This window comes from Echinops telfairi, unplaced genomic scaffold (assembly GCF_000313985.2).
Source record: "Echinops telfairi isolate 266 unplaced genomic scaffold, ASM31398v2 ScPeMD7_7410;HRSCAF=8448, whole genome shotgun sequence".
Lineage (NCBI taxonomy): Eukaryota > Metazoa > Chordata > Mammalia > Afrosoricida > Tenrecidae > Echinops > Echinops telfairi.
This window is the reverse complement of record NW_022111310.1, coordinates 3,467,178-3,487,537: the sequence shown is the minus strand read 5'-3', so window position 1 is coordinate 3,487,537 and position 20,360 is coordinate 3,467,178. Positions and strand designations below refer to the sequence as shown.

The following is a 20,360-nucleotide window of genomic DNA, read 5'->3' as shown; positions in this document are numbered from 1 at the left end:
GAGAGGCGTGTGTCAGGGTTGTATGTTTTCGCCAACCGTATCCAGCCAGTCTGCTGAGCACAAAATCCAGAGAGCCAGAGTATATGGAGAACATGGCACTGGGATTGGAGGCAGACTCACAAAACCCCAGAGCGATCCGGGTCACCCAGTTTGGCTTGTGGAAAGCCAAGAAGACTTGAAGCACTTACAGAGGAAGGTCAAAGGTCATAGGTCAAAGACGACAGCCCTCCGTATGGATGACAGCGCAACGTGAAGAAAACCAACGCCCTCCCAACGGACCGCATCACGGTAGATGGAGAGAGGACTGAAGTTGTCAAGGAGCTCGTTTTACTAGACCCACAACCAACCCCCATGGAAGCAGCCACGAGAAGTCAAAGGGGAGAGCACATCAGGCGCGCCTGCTGCGGAAGACCTCCCTGTTGAAAAGCCAAGCTGTGACCAGGAGGACGGACGGGCACCTGACCAAGCACAGTCTTTCTAGTCCCCTCCCAGGCCCGCAGAAGATGGACAGGAGGGAAGGCAGGCTGGAGCCCAACTGATGCCTTTGAGTCGCAGTGTTGGTGAGGAACACTGACAGGCCCCTGGCCTCCTAGAAGAGCAAACATCTGTCTCCACCGCTCCTTGGAGGCAAGGCCAGGAAGACCTGGGGCCGCTCAGATCCTCTGGCCACGTGGTCAGGAGGGATCCATCCCTGGGAAACGACATCACGCTCGGAAAACAGGAAGACCCCTGGATGGACACAGGGGCTGCAGCACTGAGCGCACACAAAGCAGCGATGATGTGGATGGGCAGGACCCAGGAGTGTTTCCAGCGCCAGCTCGGTGACACCTGCCGACATCCACGGAGCTCTCTGGTCCTACTCTGCTCCACCCGGACCCGGCTGCCACAGGCTGACAGTTTATTTGCTGGTTTCTGGTTTCCATCTCTTGGCTTCTTGGACCCAAAGCAAGCCAGAGCTTCGAGGTGATTGCTGGGGCACCTTCTGTCGTGGGCTTGCTGGTCAGTGTCCCCACGGTCTGACTCAGTGCTCCTGAAACCACTTTCTGGTCTCAGCCACCCCCCACCCCCCAATATTCCCAGGAGGGAAGAGGCCTGCACCTTGGCGTGGGGGTGGGGTGGCTACCTTTTTCATGGCCTACAGTGAACCTCCCAGGGAAGTCTTTCAACTCAAGTTGAACCCCGAGCACCAGCCACTGTCAGGGTCATTTCCCTCACGCTGGGCACTGGAGAGACCTGCTCTGGTAGGCCTCCTCTAACCTTGCAGCACCCCAATGGGGCAGGGTCACTGTAGCCGTCCTCTGAGAAAAGAGGAAGTGGGACACAGAGGCTAAGTGACCAAGGCCACAGGGCTGGGGAGTGACCCCAATGGGGCAGGGTCACTGTAGCCGTCCTCTGAGAAAAGAGGAAGTGAGACACAGAGGCTAAGTGACCCCAGGTCACAGGGCTGGGGAGTGGCAGAGTGTCTGTCTTGGGGCAGAAAGATGCTGAGATAATTGGGCTTCCACTTCCTCTGGGGTATTTACAAAACCCCCCTTCGGCTAGAGATCTCTGGAACCTTCCTCCTGGTAAGCCAAAGATGCAGATCGTAGGTCCAAGGTGGACCAAGTGTGTGCGGTGTGGCCTCCGGACTCACCGGGACTTGGGTGTACATGACGGCCTCCAGGATCTCAGCGACTCCGTCCGTCTCCGGAAGCCCGCTCATCTCTCCAGAGGCCTGTGCGGGACACATCACCCCACGTCAGGCAGAGAAGCGGCACCTTACAGAAGAGCCTGACCAGGGGGAAGCAGCAGAGAGGTGGAAGGACCCAGCGTGTGTGTGTGTGTGTGTGTGTGTGTGTGTGTGTGTGTGTGTGACAGTAAATGTGTGCATAGAGGGTGAGTGAGTGTGTGTGAGAGACAGCGCGAGTGTGCGTGTGCTGTGCATATACCCGCACAGCGTGGCTATTGTTTCTCTTTCTGCACTTCACTGCCCAGACACACAAAAAACGATCGCGTTTCAGTGTTTCCAACCCATCTGCTTTCACTTGCCCACGTCCCCTCCCTTCTCTGACAAAAGGCACTCCCAATCTCCGATGGGTCTGCCATTGGAATTCTACATTGGGAACCACCCACCCTGAGCATCCCTTCACGTGGCTGCCTGGCCTTCATCACTCCACCCCCGCCAATCCCCGAACCCCCCAACCCCCCAAGGCCATGGAGTCAATCCCAACGCAGCCACCCCAGGCAGTATGAAGCCGACATCTTTCGGGAGTGGAGCTGCTGGGAGGTTCGAGCCACCAACATTGAGACCCACTTGACCAGACAGCGCCACCGGGCACCTTAATCTTCATAATTAGCCTTCGACAAGGGCTTCCAATGAGGCCGAGGGCCATCACTGGGCAACCAATGCCTCATTGCTGGACGCGGGTGGCTTCTGCGTTTTCATCCCCAAGGGCGACGCAGAGGGGACTGACCGAGCACACCCAAGGCTTCCTGCTTGCCCGGATCGCCGGCTCTGGGAGCACGAGCATCCTGAGAGCCGGGTTCCACGGCTGGGGCTCTTCCCCACGGACGCGGCAGCTGTGGCTGCTAGTGAATGAAGCCAGTGTACATTCTAGTCCGGGTGGACACAGCTGCTCCAGAGATACAGCCCCTCTGCTCGGCCTCTGACGTTTGTGCATCCCGCTGCCCCTTCTGCCCGGGAGCCCTGTGGCCTCTTCCTCTGGTGACCTCCCACTCGCCACTGGCCGGGAGTCAGCTCCTCCTTGACCTCCGTCTAGGCCTTCCTCTTTCCCCTTGCTGCCCTTCTCCTCCAGTTGGGGCTCCCTCGCTCTGCTTGGGGGTGGAGATGTGTGGGCAGCTTGAGGCCCGGACACCACCCAGGTGATCTCTGTGTCTCCAGCTCCCCCTGAGGCCATCACTTGGCAGGGGCTTAGTAAATCTTGGAAGGAGGGAGGGAGAGAGGGAGCAAGAGAGGGAGAGAGGAGGGTAGAGGGAAGAGAAGTGGAGGGACGAGAAGGGAGGAGGAGGGAGAGGGGAGGGACGAGAAGGGGAGGGGAGGGAGAACTGAGCCATTTTCTTTTGCCCACCATCCCATCCACAACTTAGGAACTAGTCTACTTGCCAAGCACACCCGCTAAATTTAGGTGCGCTTTTATAAGAATTCACACCCGGAATGCCTTAGACTTCAGCATCCTGACACCCTTGTCTGGCAGGAAGGCTGGAAACCAGGCCACTGCCTGCCACAGCCATGGAAGAACGTGACAGGGTGTAGAGCGAGCAGAAAGCCCAGCACCCAAGATGTGGCTGGAGCTCGTTAAGAAGTCAAACAGCCCCCAAAGCCCAGAATAGGACTTGAGGCCGTGGTCACCAAGACGAGAGATTTCAGGGATGCTGTGGACACCGGAGATGAGGAGCTGCCCAGGCACCAGGCCCGCCCTTGGTGGGGCCACTGCTGGGTGCAAGCCCACTGTGGGAGATGGGGTGGGGGGACTCACCGAGGACTCTTCAGCCTCACACAGCTCCTCGGGGGTCCTGGGGTCAGGGTGGATGATGAGCTGCTGCAGGGAGCCCTGGGAAAGAGCAGAGGGGTCAGAACCACAGCTGACACATCCGCACCCCACAATCACGCTGGTATTTGTGGCAGGGCCAAGTGCGTGAAGGAACCTGTGTGAGGTCTGCTGCCTGCGGCCGGGATGCGGTGGCCCAGCCACCTCGCGCCCCACCACCCTGCTGGTATTACGTCTCCAGGAAAAACCACATGGACATCACCAGCAGGGCCCTTGGAGTGGACTGTGATCAAAGTCTGGACTAAACAGGGACCCCCAAAGCCACGCCAGTTACCGCAGGGTCGATTCCAATTCAGGGGGACCCCGTGTGTTCAGGAAGGAGCTGTGCTCCCCAAAGTTTTTCAATGGTTTTCCCCACACCACCACCACTAGGCCTTTCTTCCACTGTGCCTGTGGGGAGGCTTGCCTGTCTGTACCACCCAGAGACCCCTCTTAAAATATGCCCAGTGCTTTGACATCGGAGAGCTCCTTTAACCCGGACGCCAGTGGACGCTCCCCACTTCCCAGAGGAAGGCTGCCCCATCGATAACGATGCGGTCAGTAAGTCCTACGAGTAGGGGCAAGGGGGCGGGTGTCCCTAGCTTTTAAGGTCCCAGCCTAGCGTGCATCTTGCCATCCCATGCGAGCCTCTTTGAGGACATCAGAACCCATCCCAATAACTTAACTATGACCCCCGGTCACCGCATGCATTCTGACTCAGTGACCCTGCAGGGCAGAGTCCAGCTGTCCCGTGGTTTCCACGGCTGCGCTCTTTCTGGAAGCAGATGGACGCATCTTCCTCTCGTGGAACGCTTCTGGGTCTGAGGCAGGTTAGCGCCTACCTCCTAGCCATGGTAGAACCCCAAACCACAAATGCTCCCTGCCATCAAGCAGATTTTGGCCCACAGTGACCCTCCAGGACAGAGCAGAACTGCCCCTGGGGGTTTCCAAGGCCATTCATGTTTATGGGAGTAGAAAGCCTCATCTTTCTCCCACCAAGCAGCTGGTGGTTTCAAACTCCTGGCCTCGGCCAGAAACAGCTCAAGGCATAACCCACTATGCCACTAGGGGCCCAGGGCTGTTGGCTTGTCTTTCCTGCTTGGGAAATGTGTACCCAGGAGCCCCCTGGTTGTGGGGAGTGGGATTGGACACTCACGACGAATCTCTCCAGGCCCGTGGCCCCTGCATTGCCCACGAAGATGCCCGCGCTGGGTTCGATCTTCAGGGCCCGGGCGGACCGGCGGAAGGAGACGTGGCTGTGCTCCTCACAGTTCACCACCAGGGCCACCTCCTCACCCTGCACAACCACAGCGAAGCGGTTCCACCGGTGGGCCATGACCGGCACCGGGAAGACGGCGGCCTCGTGGGACACGAGAGAGCCGGGCTCCGTGTAGTAGAGGATGACCCGCTGCCAGCCGTCCTCCACGGCCGAGAGCCGCAGGCCCAGGTAGATGACCTTCTGCAGGGCGTCGGTGATGGCAAAGAGCACGCCCCCACGGACACTGGTGGGCTTCACTGTGACGCTGACGGCAAAGTCCCTGAAGAAGGTGGGTGGGATGAGCGTGCGTGCAGGGCGGCCGATGTTGGTGCCGGGCCCGAAGCTGTAGGCAGGGAAGCCGCCAAAGCCAGTGACAAAGGACACGGAGGCGGGCAGCGGGACCCCGATGAGCTCCGTGAGGTCCAGGTGGCCGTGGGACGCCGGGTCTGCAGGGAGAGGAGAGGGGCCACACGTGACACCGTGATCTGCAGGGAGTGGAAGGGCGCACCGAGGAGAGACCGTCCTTCCTGGATCTGTAAAAGTTCTCTTGCTGTAGTATTTACACAGCATACACTTCCACAGTGAAATGGCTTCAAAAAGGCATTGTAACTACATCATCACAAGCAGTGCTAGCGCTCCCCCCTCCTGCACTCACGGTTTGCTCCCCAGATGCCCTCCCCGCCCTCCGGCCCCCTGCACATCCCGATGAATGCTAGCGTCAGTTATTGTCTCCGTGCATCCGCTCCTCGTGCTTCACAGACCGGGAACCTCACAGAGACCACAAGAAACAGAAACGAAATGGCAAGAAGAGAACAATGCAATAACATAAAGTTTAAAAAATACAAATGAGCCGTAAGAAAGAAAAGACCGCCATCAACATCTGAAAGGCCAGAGAAGAACCTCCTGCCACGGAACAGGCGAGAGCTACTTGGACCAGAGCAAATTCCCGTCGTCGGGACATGACGGAGGTCAACTGCTGCGAACCACACTAGTCGCCCTGGTCCGAGCACCACAGTCAAGTTGACAGTCATCTCTGACTGAGAGCAAAGCTGGCACCTTCTAAGTGAGCGGGTGTGGACATTTGCATCGTAACACACCATGCGTGTATGAGGGGCTTTCAGAAAGTTCGTGGAGCCATGGAATGAAGCCGTGGAACAAAGGGCTACTCGGCCATCCCCACGGCGGGCGGGAGGGCGTGGACTGCACAGGTGGGGTCCCTGGGGCTTTCACTGGCTGGCTTTTGGACATAGCCCCCAGGTTTATTTCCAGCATCACAGCCACAGGGAGGCGTCAGTGGCCGACAGGTGGTGGGTGGCTGGCTGAGTGCATGGTTAGGCGCCTGGGCCAGGAATCCGCAGGGACCCACCAGCACTCACCGGAATATGTAAACAGAGGCGCGCACACCTGCAACACAGAAACAGCTGTCCCCCTTACGATGCCTGTGGTAGCCAGATGATTTTATGTCCAGTGGGATTTGTAGGAAAGTGCAGGAGTGGGGTCCAACCTGTCAATCAGGTCACAGCTTGGCGACCCCTCCTTGGGGGTGTGGCCTTCTTGTAAGGAGAAACTGGGAAGTTGCCTCTCTCTCTGTCCCTTCACCTTCCTGCTTGCTGTGTTGTCTCCGGGAGCAGCCTGCGTGGGTCACCCACCCTGAGAGCACCCTGCACTGCCATTCCACTGACCTTGGATCTAGGTGACTCTGCACCCACTGGCCGGTGATCTTTCCCCACCCCGCTGCACGTCTCGGTGTCACCAGCCTGCGGTGCACTGACTGCATGCCGGAGAGGGTCCCGGCCAGCATCGGACCCACGGACTTGAGCAGGACCGGGCTGGGCTGCCGTCTTGGTGTGGCATCCCTTCTTGATGTACAGTTCTTTCTAGCGCATGGATGGGTGCCGCCGGTTTGGTTTCCCTGGGCAACTCAGCCCAACACAGTGAGTGCTCAGTTGTCGATGTCAGACACCGACACCGTTTCTTTCCTCTTTAGTGATGACTTTTGCTTCTATTTCATTCAGGACCATGCGGCTCAGGGACATCATAGCCAGGCTCTGGTAGAACGCCAGGGGCATGGGGGACAGAACTCAACTTCAAAACAGCCCAGACTCCCTGGCCCAGGGGAGACTAGGGGACCAACACCCTGGGGCAGTGGCCCCGGGCACTTGTTGGACCTTGAGCCCACACCCACCCACCCGAGGCTGCAACCCAATATAGGGTGTCACCCATGATGCGGCCCAAAGGTCAGCATTGATTCTAGAGCCAAGATGAGGAGGTGTGTGTGTGTGTGTGTGAACAGCACCAGAATGGAGCAACCAGAAGGGACTTAGGAGAACGCTGATGTGCCGTCCCGGCATCCCTGAACATCGCGCGTAGAAACGCTCACTTGGGAACCTACTTTGCAGCGCAAACTCTCACAGTAAAGACGATTTAAAAATGTACACACCTGTATTTAAACATAGCAATTCTTCCTACCATAAATAAAATAACGACTACGCGGGGGCAGAGAGAGCGTGCTGTCAATAAACCAAAAGAGTGGACCGTACGGGGAAGAGTGGACTGGCTCCATCCACAGGGTCTCGTGGACACTGGTCTCGTGGGAGATGAGTGTGCCACAGAGGAGTGGCCGGCTCAACGGCTGACCGTATGATGGCTGCTAGCTGAGCGCCTTCACGGCTGGGGCACCGGGGGGCTTTCCAGGACAAGCTAGGGCAGTGGTCCTCCACCTTCCTAAGGCCACGGCCCTTGCACAGTTCCTCATGCTGTGGTGACCCCCAACCACAAAATTATTTTTGTTGCTACTTCATCACTGTCATTTTACTACTGCTACGAATCGGGCGACCCCTGTGAAAGGGTCGTTCGACCCCCAAAGGGGGTCGTGACCCACAGATTGAGGACCACTGCTCATGGGTCATGATCTGCACTTTGGGAAATGTCAAAAGCCACGCAGTGCGTTAAACACAGGGCCACGAACAGAAAGTCCCATGGTTTGCTCCCCAGGGGAAAGAGGAGGCTGTCTGCTCCCATAAAGAGGACACGCTCCGAGACCCCAGGGAGCAGTCCGCCTCTGTCCTGTAGGGCCACTCTGTAGAGCAACCGACAGCGGCGCGGTTGGTTTGGGATGGCTGGTATCCTAGAATAGACCCACCACCCATCTTTCTGTCAGCGGGCTCCCTGGTGGCACAGGGGGTTTGACACTGAAGTGCTAACCACAAGATCAGCAGTTTGAGGCCACCAGCCGTCCCACGAGACAAAGATGAGGCTTTCTGTTCCTAGAAGGGCTGCAGCCTCAGAAACGCCCCCGGGACAGTTCTACTCTGTCCGGAAGTGGACGTGAGTTGGAATAGCTGTGGGTGCGTATTTAGTTGTTGTCTACAGAACAGGGTGGGTCGGTGTATTGCAATCTGTTTCATTCTGTTCTGAGCGTGGTCCGCTGCCTGCGTGCCTCGGGGGGAGGGGGACCAGGCGGGGGGGCAGATGCAGTCTCAAGGCCTTGGAGGACTGGACGGACAGGGTCACCCCTGAGACAGTCACCGTCCTGTCGTCATCCTCAATCAGTATTCCCCAAGCGATCCCTCTGCACCTGGCGCCCCACTGAGCTGGCCCCAGACATTCGCTCATTCGTTCCTCACAGCCGCCCCGTGAGGTTACCCCAGAAAACAAACTCACCACCATCGAGTCGATTCCGACTCACGGCCACCCGACTCACAGGCTCAGCACTGCGACCCCCACTTGACTTCAGAGCAAACCGAGCCCTACCGAAGCGAGGCTGTTTGTACAAGCGAAGACTGATCCAGGGTGCAATCCCAGGCATGTGACCCAGCCCTGGGCTCTTAACCACTCACACATGGGTGGGTGGGGAATGAGAGGCCTCCTCATCGGTTGTGTTGTGGGGTGTCCTGGAGTCGACGCTGACTCAGGGTGACCCCGTGTGACAGCGCGGAGCTTTCCCATGGGTTTTCTAGGCTGTCATTGTTGTAAGAGCAGATCTGGGTGGGCTTGGGCTCAACCATTCGGCCACCAGGGCTCCCTTGATGGCCGGGGGAGCACTCGGGCTCAGAGCCTTGGTCCCTTCCACCATGGTCCCTGGGAGAAGACAGCAGACTGATGTGAAGGGGCACCTATCCCCCCACTCATTCACTGACACATTACTTACAGTGGTCTAGGTGGCAGAAGGCCCCAGGGGGAAGTGGCCAGGGTCACTGCAGCCAGGACTATGGACAAGCAAGGCTTTGGGGCCGTGTAAGTGGTGCTCAGGACCCAGCAGACAGGTGGCCTGGGCTGAGTGGGGCTCAAAGTCCAGCAGTGTCCTCCCCAGGAGCAGGACCAGGGGCGGGAGCAGACTCCCCTGGCAACTGCCTGGGCTACAGCTGAAGCCATGGACCCTGGGGAAGCCCAGGGACCACACGGAAGCCCTTGACAGGCTGATCTCCAGAGAAGACCCAGGCTGCTCTACAACACCTCCAAACAAAGTCCCGCCGGATGATGAGACCTGATTTCTCTTGCACCCGTCTCCTTAGACACAGGTGTCAGCTGTGTGGCCTGCGCCCCGTGGATGGGGTAAGAGTACTACGGGGCCAGGGGAGTGATTCAGCAGACCGTCTATGAGAACGCTGGCAAACAGTGCCAGCAATGCGGCAAACACATTTTTTGCTGTGTTGTTTTTCTGGAATCATTCAACAGTGATTCTGACCTCTCCGGTGCTGACGAGGAAATGAGTCCATTTGGGTGCCTGGGTGCTCTGTCCCTGGGCCCCAGCAAAGATGTTACTCAGTCCCCACTGCAGCCCTGAGCATGACCTGCTCCTGTCCCAAGAGCCGAGGCTTAGGAAAATGAAATGACTGGCCGTGGTTACAGGGCTAGGGAGGGGCAGGATGACCCTGGCCAGGTCACTGCCGCAGCCTCCTTAAGATGGGCCCTCTCGCCCCAGGGTTCTGGGTGGGGCTCGACCCAGTTTCTAGACCAATGACCCTCTGTGATGAGGGCCAGGGAGTGTGACTGGAAAGGCTCCCAGGGAGCGCTCCAGATGAATTGATGGACTGTTTCTGAACGGGGGTGTGTGTGTGTGTGTGTGTGTGTGTGTGTGTGTGTGTGTGACTCTTCATACCTCCCAGCATGCTCTGAGAAGCTCACTGTGAATGTTCCCACACACATGCCCACTAACATGCACTCTTAACATTAACAGAGATGCATACCCACACCCACACATGCACACATCCGCGCACACCCTCATGCACAGTGCATGTATAACATGACATGCCTGCACTCATACACCCACTGACACGCATGCACACAAGTACACACATGCGTGTGCATATACATACACAAGCACATACAAACACCTCCAACCATGTACTCACACATGCATGCTAGTGGCCAACTGTGGACGATCTTCCTGTGGGTGCTGCAGGATGGGGGTCAGGAGTTGGGGTCTCTCTCCCACTCCTCTGTGAACTTCTTGGCCACCTGTGGGAAGCTGAGTTCCTGGATGCCCTGGGGCTTCAACTCCAGCCTTGCTGCTGCTGAAGGGTTTTTGCTTAGGGCTTCCCACTGGACCAGGACTGAAAACAAGATGCTAAGACCCCATCCGTTGAGACGGAGGATGAGAAAATTAAAAGAAAGGCACACAGATCTTCACCCTCATAGAAAACAACATTGGGCATCAGGTTTCCGAGAAATGCCCAGAGGTTTATAACAGATTCACTGTGGAACCACGGACAATGGCAACAATAAGATCAGAGCGGTGGATCTGCTCAGAAACAACAGGGAACAGGAAGGGCCAAAGGAAGGAGGGCTGACGTAGTGCCTGGGGACCTGCAGACAGACGGACGGAGCAAAGGCTCACCAGACACGCCTGACCAGGAGAACGCGTGCGGCACGCACACTTCAATCAGGTACTAAAGGCCCATAAAGGGTGGCGGCCAGAAAGAATGCTCAGGACAACAATGTCAGGGACTCGCGAGAAGACTTCATATTCTGGCACTGGCTCCCACGGTTTCCCGAAAGCAGTTCAAGGCAACGTTTGGCGGATGGATTGCCCAACAAGATGAAACAGTATAAGAATGGCCAGGTGTCAAATTAAGTTGGAAAACCTCTACACTAGAACTTCAAGGAAGAAGATAGCAAAAAGAACGATTCACCACAAGTGGTGTTTTTGGTATATAGGTGGAAACCAAGCTGAAATCTAAACTCTTAATCATACATCTAAAAGAAGCAAGGCACTTCGTTGGGAAGGTTACGTAGTGTCAGGAGAAGAGTCATATAGCACGTCAGGGGTTTTCCTAGAGCCCCTTCTCCAGTTCTGGGTCGCCCTGAATGGGAGGGGAAGGCCGCGTCACGTTTCTAAGCCCTTGGGGAATGACTGCTGATCTGAGAAGGAGCAGTACCGGAAGCAACTCAGGGAATCGCTTTTCCTTCAAATGATGATGCTGATAAGGTGCGAGCATTTCTCAAAAGAAACAAGGCTACATTGAGATCAAATGACTGCACTGTTAACCTTGACCCTACAGTCACACACTTTGATGGTGTGCAAAGGGTTGAGAGCAAAAAGGTATTCTTAAAATTGAGGGGGGGGGGGAACACTTCTAAATACCCCCAGTTACATTGCTATGGTAGCACTGGATACACCGAGACTCAGGGGATGCTAAGCTCCATTTTTCAGGTTGGAAACTCATCTTGCAAGACACAGGGATAGCGTCAATGGACGAATATTAGGGGACACTCTTTTCATCAGGCGTAATTATGATGTAGGCAGCTCTGGTGGGTTGGGCACTGGGCTGCTACTTCCAAGGTTAGCAGTACAAACCCACTGGCCACTCTGTGGGAGAAAGTGGAGGCTGTCTGCTCCTGTCAAGATCGACAGTCTCAGAATCTCTGTGGGGTGATGTCAGCTGGAATTGATGCACTGGCAGCAGTTTTTCAAAGATTATGATGTCTTGAAATGTTTTCGTAGTGACCTTTATGATTGTGTATGCATTGAACCTGTATCTGTAATAACGTGTTTATTTTGTGTAAGGCTATGGCAGGGGCGCAGCTTGGGACTGGGGCACACCTGGCGGTATTACCTCTTCTCTTGTGCTTTGCCCTGTGTGGCTGCAGCGGCTCTGACAGCACACTCTGCATCGCTGGGAGCTCCTGAGTACTTGCTTGTCATTTTTATGGGATGATTAAAAATTAGTGAGATATGACCTGCACCATCATAAAGTTTATTTTGGTGGGTATTTTAGAGTAGCAAGCTGAGAATGTCCTACTAAAAAAGCGTTTTGAACCCTCATTTCAATATTTATAGAGTATGTCAGGAATGTTTAAATCACAACACTATCTTTTACGTGGCTGGGTGCTGCCATGAATTCTAGTGTATTTTTTAAAATAGAGCTGAATATAATATGTCTTACACGACGTTTTTTCTTTGTATTGAAATGTTTGGAGACACTGATTAAGACTGAGCACCACTGCCAAGCTCAGGACCCCGAGCAGAGCCACGGGTTAGGTGTTGTGGCTGGCGGACTGAAGGGTTGGTGGTAACCCATCAGCGGCTCCCCTTTACAGAGTTACAATCTGGGAAACCGAATGGACTGTTCCCTCTGTCCTTTCGGGCCGCGGTGAGACAGCAGTGGGTACCCCAAAGAAGCCTTCTGTGACAATGATTTCACACTTTCACGAACAAACGACCCTTGTCAACAAAGACCAAATCTGAAGCACTTGCTGCTTTTGCTTCTAAGCAAAGCCACCTGTGGCTGCCCAGGCCACCACGGTCAGAGTCAGGCCACGGGCCCTGGTCCTTTTGTGGTCAGGACTCGGCCACGCTTCCCGACACAGTCCCTCGAGGGCCCTTGCTGTGCAGGTCCTCACACCTCAGCCCTACGAATGCCCTCCGCCTGCCCCTACCCCTTCCCATCACACTCACCTGTGGCACCCCATCAAGACCCCAAAAGACCACGCCCATTGGCATCGAGTCTATTCTGACTCAAAGTGAGGCTACAGGACAGAAGAATCACCCCCATGGGTTTTTAAGACTCATCTTTATAGAAGCCGTTCGGCGGGTTTGAACGGCCACGCTTTTGATGAGCAGCCAAACACTTAACCACCGTACAACATCTCCTCTGTGATTTCTACTTTCGCCTGCAGTAGCCCCCGTATCCCAGAGACTGGACGCTGTGGACTAGGACAGCACCAGCCCATCACCGTGTTGCCGCTGTCAGCCCGGTGCTGATGGGTGAGTGAATGAACAAGGGAATGAACGAATGAATGAATGGACAAAGTCCAACCTCCCGATTTGATGAACGCTGACACCGCGGCTTTGAGAGAAAGTGTTTGCTGACCAAACGCAAGCCTGCTCCTCAATCCCAAGCCTTTGCTCGACAGCTTGCACTTTGCTGTAAAGCAGACCTTAATTTTAGGTCGGACTCAACCCCAGAGAGCATGCACGAAGAGATGGACAGATTTGTTTAAATTACAGCAAAACAGACACTCCTGCAGTTCCGCATAGCATACAAACAAAGCCGCAGCAACCAACGCTGGGGACCAGGGAGTTATTCACTGTCTACACCACAGGCCGATGAAGAAGTTCCCTGATCCTTGAACTCATACAATGGAGTCAGCCAGTGGTTCTTAACCTTCCTAGTGCTGCGACCCTTTCACACAGTTCCTCATATGGTGGTGACACCCCAACCATCAATTATTGTTGTTGCTACTTCATCATTGTAAGTTTGCTACTGTTATGAATCGGGCAACCCCTGTGAAAGGGTCCTTCAACCTCCAAAGGGGTCGCGACCCACAGGTTGAGAACCGCTGTAGTAAGCAAAGGAGGAACAATCCCATAGGGAAACAAGCCACGAACAGGAAATTCTTTCCTCAGCAAAGGAAATGAAAACCAAAAAACAGCTCTTAAATATATGAAAAGAAAGTCCATCGTATGCATATGGAGAGAAATGCAAACCAGGACCCCAAAGAGATACCACTTTCCTTATCAGATTGGCAAAGTCAAACATCCGTCTCTGTTGTGTTAGGTGCCCGCAAGTCAGTTCTGACCCACAGCGACTCTATGCCGCACAACAGAAGAAACACTGGCCGGTGCTGCACCATCCTCACAATTGTTCACATGCCAGAGCCCACTGTGGAAGCCCCGTGTCCGCCCCTTTCCTTGAGAGCCTTCTCTTTTCCACAGCCCTTCACTCTGCCAGGCACGACGCCCTTCTCCAGGGACTGGTCTCTCCTGACAGCACGTCCAAAGGACGTACGAGGAAACCTTGCCATACGTGCCTCTAAGAAGTGTTTTGGCCTACTCCTTCCAAGACAGACCGGTCCAGCTTTGGAAATGATTCAAAGAATAATGCTATGGTATAGCTATACAATGAATTACAATTCAGCCTTTAAAATGATATCAATCCACAGGTACCATTATGAAACAATCAACAAGATGTACTAAGAAAGAGGAGAAATTAAAAGTGTAAACCAGAATTGCTCTCAGTTGGAAATATATAACCTAAACCAACCCCCTACAATCTAGTCAAGTACTAATTTCTTGTATATCATTCTAGATGTACTCTAACATGTGTGTGTGTAAATATGTATACATGTGTTAGTAAGTGTCTATGGAATATATGTGTGGGGACACACACACACACACACACACACACTCTCAGAAGCTGTCTCCAGGAGGATGGTAGCAGGGGCAGGCGTATGGAGGAGGAGATGGTTTCTGCACTGGAGGCCCTTCAGTGCACGTGGAATTTTGTACCAGGTTTCAAGTATTTGAAATGGGAAACATTTACATAATTTATAAGACACTTCATTTCGCCTTTAGAAATGACAAGGCCTACTGCTGGCTCCCCACGTTTGTTCAGATGGAGAGAGAGAGGCCAAGGGCAGGGGAGAGGAGGAAAGAAAAGCTGGAGACGAGAGGGAAGAACGAAAGGAACGTGTGTGAGTATGTGTGAGTGTGTGTGTGAGTGTGTGTGTGAGTGTGTGTGTGAGTGTGTGTGTGTGGGGGATAACAAAGAAAGCAAGGGGGAAAAAGAAACAAAAATAAACATCCCACTGAGATCTCTTTTCTCCCACAGTTTAAAGAAAAAAACAAACAAAAATCACAGACACGCATGAACACACACATGCATGCATGAGTGGGCACACCTCTGCTTTCTTCTTGTATGTAATCCGGTGATCAAGCTTCTCCTGCCCGCCCCTATCTCCTACTGAGAACAGGATTGAGAAGCCCTGTTTTGTCTGGGAGGATCCTGGTTTAGAAGAAGTCACAAGTGAACGGGTCAGAATCCCTAACTTTAAACCAGCAGCGTGGGCCCAAGTGGTGTCCTGGGGGCCCACGGGCTGAGGGGGAATGGGTGCCAGGCAGATGGTTTCCCACGTGCTTAGCTCCACCTAGCGCTGCCCATGGCTGGTGAAACCCAGACTCACAGCATAATTCTCGGAATGCATTACTGCTCAACATCATCAGAGTAATAATCAGACATCTCCCAAAGGCCTTGTTTTACAGACAGGGAGACCAGTGGTCAGGGGAGGGTTCGAGGGCCAGGAGACCAGGCCAGAGAGCAGTGGAAAAGCGAGTGCCCCTCCCAGCCCCGCCAGGCACTGTCCATTGGATGGGCAGCTAGAGAGCTGGCAAAGCGAAGAGCCAGTTGAGGGGAACGCTCTCAGCTTTGGACAGAGCCGGGTTCAGGTCCAGCCTTGGCCATTTGCTAAGTGGCCATCCAGCCGCTGGGTGGACAATTTTGATGATGGTGTGGTGACGTCCCCACCTACTTCTCATGGTGGAAGTGGGGAATTCAAACGTACATATGTAAACAGCCACACACAGGCAATTCAAATGTGTACACACACACACACATCTTGGGAGAAAGATGAGGCTTTCTACTCTCTCCAGCAACAGTTACAGCCTCAGAAATACATAGGAGTGGTTCTACCCTGACCTACAGGGTCATGACGAGTCGGAATTAACTTGATGGCAGTGAGTGAGTGATTATATGTATATGTATATATATGTATATACACACACATATACATATGTGTATGTATACATGTGTGTATGTATAGATACATATGTACAACTCACTGAGATCACGTTGATTCCGACTCACAGTGATGCTATGGGACATGAGGCTGAGGGATTCAAACTGTGGGCCTTACAGTTAGCAGCCCATCTTGTAACCACCTACCCCCAGGTAGAAGCTTAGGAAAAAGCGATGCCTACAAAGAGGTCCCTTCTTACCCTGCCCCACTAGCCCCTCAGACGGACCTGTGTGGCCGGCAAACAAATCTGTTTCCAGTAAGTGGGGCACAGAGGGAGTCAAACCCACACCTCCCAGGAAGCCCAAGTCAGCCCAGCCCGGCCCTTAGTACCCCCCACTCCCTCCTGAATGTTGGACAGTGACCACTGGCCTGGAGTGACCCATCCTCAAAGACACCCCGGGGCTACTGGCCCATTTCCACTTGGCCTCCAGCAGGAGGGCCACCTGTTTAGATGGCCACCAGGGAAGGCAGGAGAAAGCAGGGGCTAAGATAAACTGGTCAATGGCGTGCCCCAGCATGGCTCCGTGCCCCAGCATGGCTCCGTGCCCCAGCATGGCTCTGTGCTGGGTGGGAGGAGGGGAGTGGAGGTCACAGGGGGTGGGCAGACACTCACCATCCTGGGTAGGGTGAGCTCATTCTGGGGCTGTCCAGTCTCAGGAATCTCAGGGACCTTCCTGGGAGGAAGCCACACTTCTCCGTAGACAATAAGACCTACCTCTTCGATCAGTTGTGCGACTCAAAGAGAAGAATGCGCCTGAGTGCTCAGCTGAAAACAAGGGGGCGTGAAACACTTGCTGAAGGAGACGGAGGCCTTCAGGATGGATCGCAACTCAGTATCAAGAAGACCCAATCCTACAACTGGACCCACAGACAGCAGCATGACCGACGGACTTCATCTTGCTTGACCCGCAAACATGCTCATGCAAGCGGCAGTCAAGAAGTCAAATGACGTGCACTGGGCAAATCACGGCAGCAGACCCTGCAGAGCGCTGAAGAGCCCGGGTGTCCCTTTGAGGACTCAGGTGCTTTCGATCGCCTCAGAGGCGTGTGACCGTTAGACATCGTGTAAAGAAGGCCTTCGGAAGAAGAATCTGGGTATCTGGATTTCGGTGCTGGTGAAGACTATCGACAGAACCGTGGCTGCCAAGAGAACAAGCACCCCTGTCTTGGAAGACGTACAGCCAGGCTGCTCCTGAGAGGTCACGGAGGGTACGACGTCCTCTGAGTGTGTTGTTAAGAGGGGACCGGCTCCTGGTGAAGGACATCGTGCTTGGTAAAGCGGAGGGGCAGCGGACAAAGAGAAGGCTCGGAAGGAGGTGGACTGACAGTGGGTCAAACAGAGCAGCACTTTTGAGGACGCTGCAGGATCGGGCGATGCTTGGTCCTGTGGTGCGTAAGGGCGCTATGAGTTTGAACCTACTGTCCGCACCTACGGGCAACACAGCTCAGCAGGTAAAGTGCTCGGTAGAATGTACGATCCTGCCATTTCCCTCGTACGCTGGCTGCCTTGGAACACTCACAACTCACCCCAAGGTCGGGCCCCGTCACCCCTCTCAGCCTGTGCATGTGCTGTTCCCTCCATCCGAAGAACTGATCCTCACCTTCCATACTGTCACCACTGCCATGAAGTCTTCCTGGATTGTCCTACCAGGTGATCTGGGCAACCTTGATCCAGCACCTGGCCCTGATCTCTGCTCTGTTGATCGATGTGGCAGTCACCACCAACTTGGGAGCTCCTTGAGTCGGCAAAGACGGGTAGGACCGCCTTCTACCTTGTTCTCTCCCCCAGCCCAGCCCCAGCATCCAGCCTCAGGCCCCAACGGGTTGCCTGGAAGTGCCTACTACATGCACAGACCCCCGCTCAGCCCAGAGTTGCAAGTGCCAGGCTCAAAACAGGTCGGTAAGGTCGGGCCTGGGCCCACCACCAAGAAGACCCTCATTACATCCTCATTCGTTGTCTGAGATCAGGCAGCCCTCCTGTCCCTCCTGCACCAGGCTGGGCCCGCTGGTTCCGGAAGGCCCCAGGGATGCACCGAGCCAAGGGGCAGGCAACAAGAGTGACCCAGGCAGGAGGGGCAGCACTTCTGAGTTCAAATCCCAGCTCTGCCATGGATTCTAGCTCTGCTCTTGGACAGGCCACTCTACCTGGCTGTCCTCAGGTTCCCCACCTGCACATCAGAGCGATTGACATGTGGAGTCCCTTTGGTATCTTCTCTGACACGGGTCTCACAACAGGTCCGGGGCTGACTTTGACCTCTGCCTTGATTTCTCACTTCGTAGATAGCGTCCTCACGTGTGTGTGCACGCACGCATGTGCGTGCGTGCGCGTTGGGAGATGTTTCGGCCTGTGTTTGGAGGGCACTGATAGCGCCTGGCTCTGTGTGTGGCACTGAGGAGATGGGCCTGTAAGCGGCATGTGCGATCCTACGAAGCTCACAGTCAGTGCGCCTCCACCAACAGTCATTCACCCTGCTGCCCAGAAGCTCCCAAGCTTTCAATGGCTCCCCAGCGCCCTAAGCATCAAGTGAAAATCTGATTCCGATTCCTCTCCCATTCCCGCCTCCTTTCTGCCCCTGTCTCTGTTCATGCTGCTTCTGTTCTTGGTAACACCCTCCCTCATCTCACGGTGTGCTACTCTGGGTAGACTAGAGAAAAAATTCATGGACACCCTCATATGTATAGAAAAGAGCTTTATATACAAAAGCAGCTGAATATTGAGAAAACATCCCAGCCCCATCCACATCAAGTCCATTAAGTCCGATTTAGCCCATATGTCCGATACCAATCTATAAAGTCCTCTTCAGACTCATGAAACACATGCAATGACGCTGAGTGCAGGAAGATCACAGGCCGGTAGATGCAAAGTCTTTGGATCCAGTGTTACTGTAAGCATCTCAGCACTGGCAGGGGTCTCCACGTGGCTCCTCCAGCTGCCAGGGCACGGGGTCTATCAGCATAGTGCCAGGTGTCATGTCAGTAGAGTGTCTCTCAGGGAGAGAGCAGAGAGAGAGAATGTGTCTCCTGCCTCCAGGGAGGGAATGCAGGGGTTCCCAGAATTCTCAGGAGAAGGCCATGCCCACACAGAGGCCTCATTGGCTATGGCCCGATTGACAGACTAGACTCCAGCCCTTCACTCTTAATCCCCTCAAGTCCCAAATTGACACTAACCTATGTAACTACCATACCAGCCCTGTCTCTGCTGTGTCCAGGTCTCTGAGCCTCGTCCCTTGCACATGAGATGGCCCACATCCCTGTCCGTCTCCTCAGAGACCTGAGGTGTGTTACCTGTTGGAATGCCAGCCACCTGCTCTGGCTGGGCAGGGGCTGACCTGGGGCGTGGCGCCGAGCCCGCCCTCGGACTGACAGACGTGGCTGGGCCTCGCTCCTGCCAGCCTTCAGTTCCGCCTCCTGAGCACACGTTTTGAGAGAAGCCAGAGGCCTTCTGAGATGGACTGGGCAGAGGAAATTCTGAGCAGTAAAGCCACTGCAGGGTGCGACTCCCTGCCTCCCCCTACCCCCTGGGGCCTGAGGCCAGTTTCCATGGAAACAGGACAAATCTTAGGGATGAAGAAACAAACAGGCCAGGGTTCAGGCTTTTTTCCCATAGAGGCAGCAGAGACCTGGCCAGAAAAGTGCCCCCACCCTCTCCTCCTCTCAGGGATGGACATTAGGCACCACTCCTCCCAGGTCAAGCTTTCCACATGCTGGGTTCTGGGTCAAGTTTGGGCTACTCTGGCCTTTGGGGCCCGGTGTCCCTGGGGAACTGAGTGTGGCACCAAGGAACAACTGTTAGCATTTAAGGCCTGAAGGGGCGGAGGAGGGAGGAGGAGAAGGGCCCGCAGAGACCAGGCCAGCAAGGCCCAGGCCCAGGCCACGCCAGGGATCGTGTGCGGCAGCGGCCCCCCGTGGCCACACAGAGAACTGCGCCTCACCAACACGACGTGCGCCCCGCGAGGCTGCTTGCTCCTGGAATCTGTAAAGAAGGGGTGGATCCCAGCGACAGACGCCAGGAAAGGAGCTGAGAGAGCAACCCGTGAGCCATGCTCACCACATAAATGAGAGATCCACACCCAGACCCCGAGCTCCCATCCCCTTCCTACATCCGCTGCCCCAGAAGCCAAAAGGTGGCCCTGCCCATGGTTCCCACTCACTCCCACCGGGTGTGAGGATGAAGGGCACTCCAGTGGGCTTGGAAGGGCACTGTTGAGCTGGCTGGTGCTCCTGGGTGGGGTCGGGCTGGAGGGTGGGGTCGGATATGAGCCCATGTTGGTTAGGGGTCAGTGGGCCGAAGTGGGGAGTGACTGCCCCAGGGCCCCAGAGGGCACATCTGGCCTGGATGGTCCTGCATTCTACCCTTGGGAGAGAGTAGGCCCCTGGCACCTGACCCCGCTCCCCATCTGCCTCCAGGAGGAGCCAAAAAGCCCCAGAGAGCACCAGCGCCCAGGCTGCCCTGCCCTGCCCTGCCCAGGCCTGCTGGCTCCCTTCTCCTGAAGACTCCTGGGAATCTCACCAGACCATCTGCTTGGTCTGTGGCCTCCTCCCCTCTCCCCTCCCTC

The 20,360-nt window shown here is 55.2% G+C and overlaps 1 protein-coding gene across 3 annotated transcripts in view; it reads right to left on the bottom strand.

Annotated features, from left to right (window-relative positions):
- COL15A1 (collagen type XV alpha 1 chain) overlaps positions 1–20,360 on the bottom strand; it is a 109,599-nt gene that overhangs the window by 60,423 nt on the left and 28,816 nt on the right. For all 3 annotated transcript variants that reach the window (XM_045296602.1, XM_045296603.1, XM_045296604.1), the window contains exons 3-5: positions 4,684–5,231; positions 3,477–3,551; positions 1,634–1,714 (exon numbers count right to left, since the gene is read on the bottom strand). In XM_045296602.1, the coding sequence (XP_045152537.1) occupies positions 1,634–1,714; positions 3,477–3,551; positions 4,684–5,231 (704 nt within the window). The remainder of the gene's footprint in view (positions 1–1,633; positions 1,715–3,476; positions 3,552–4,683; positions 5,232–20,360) is intronic.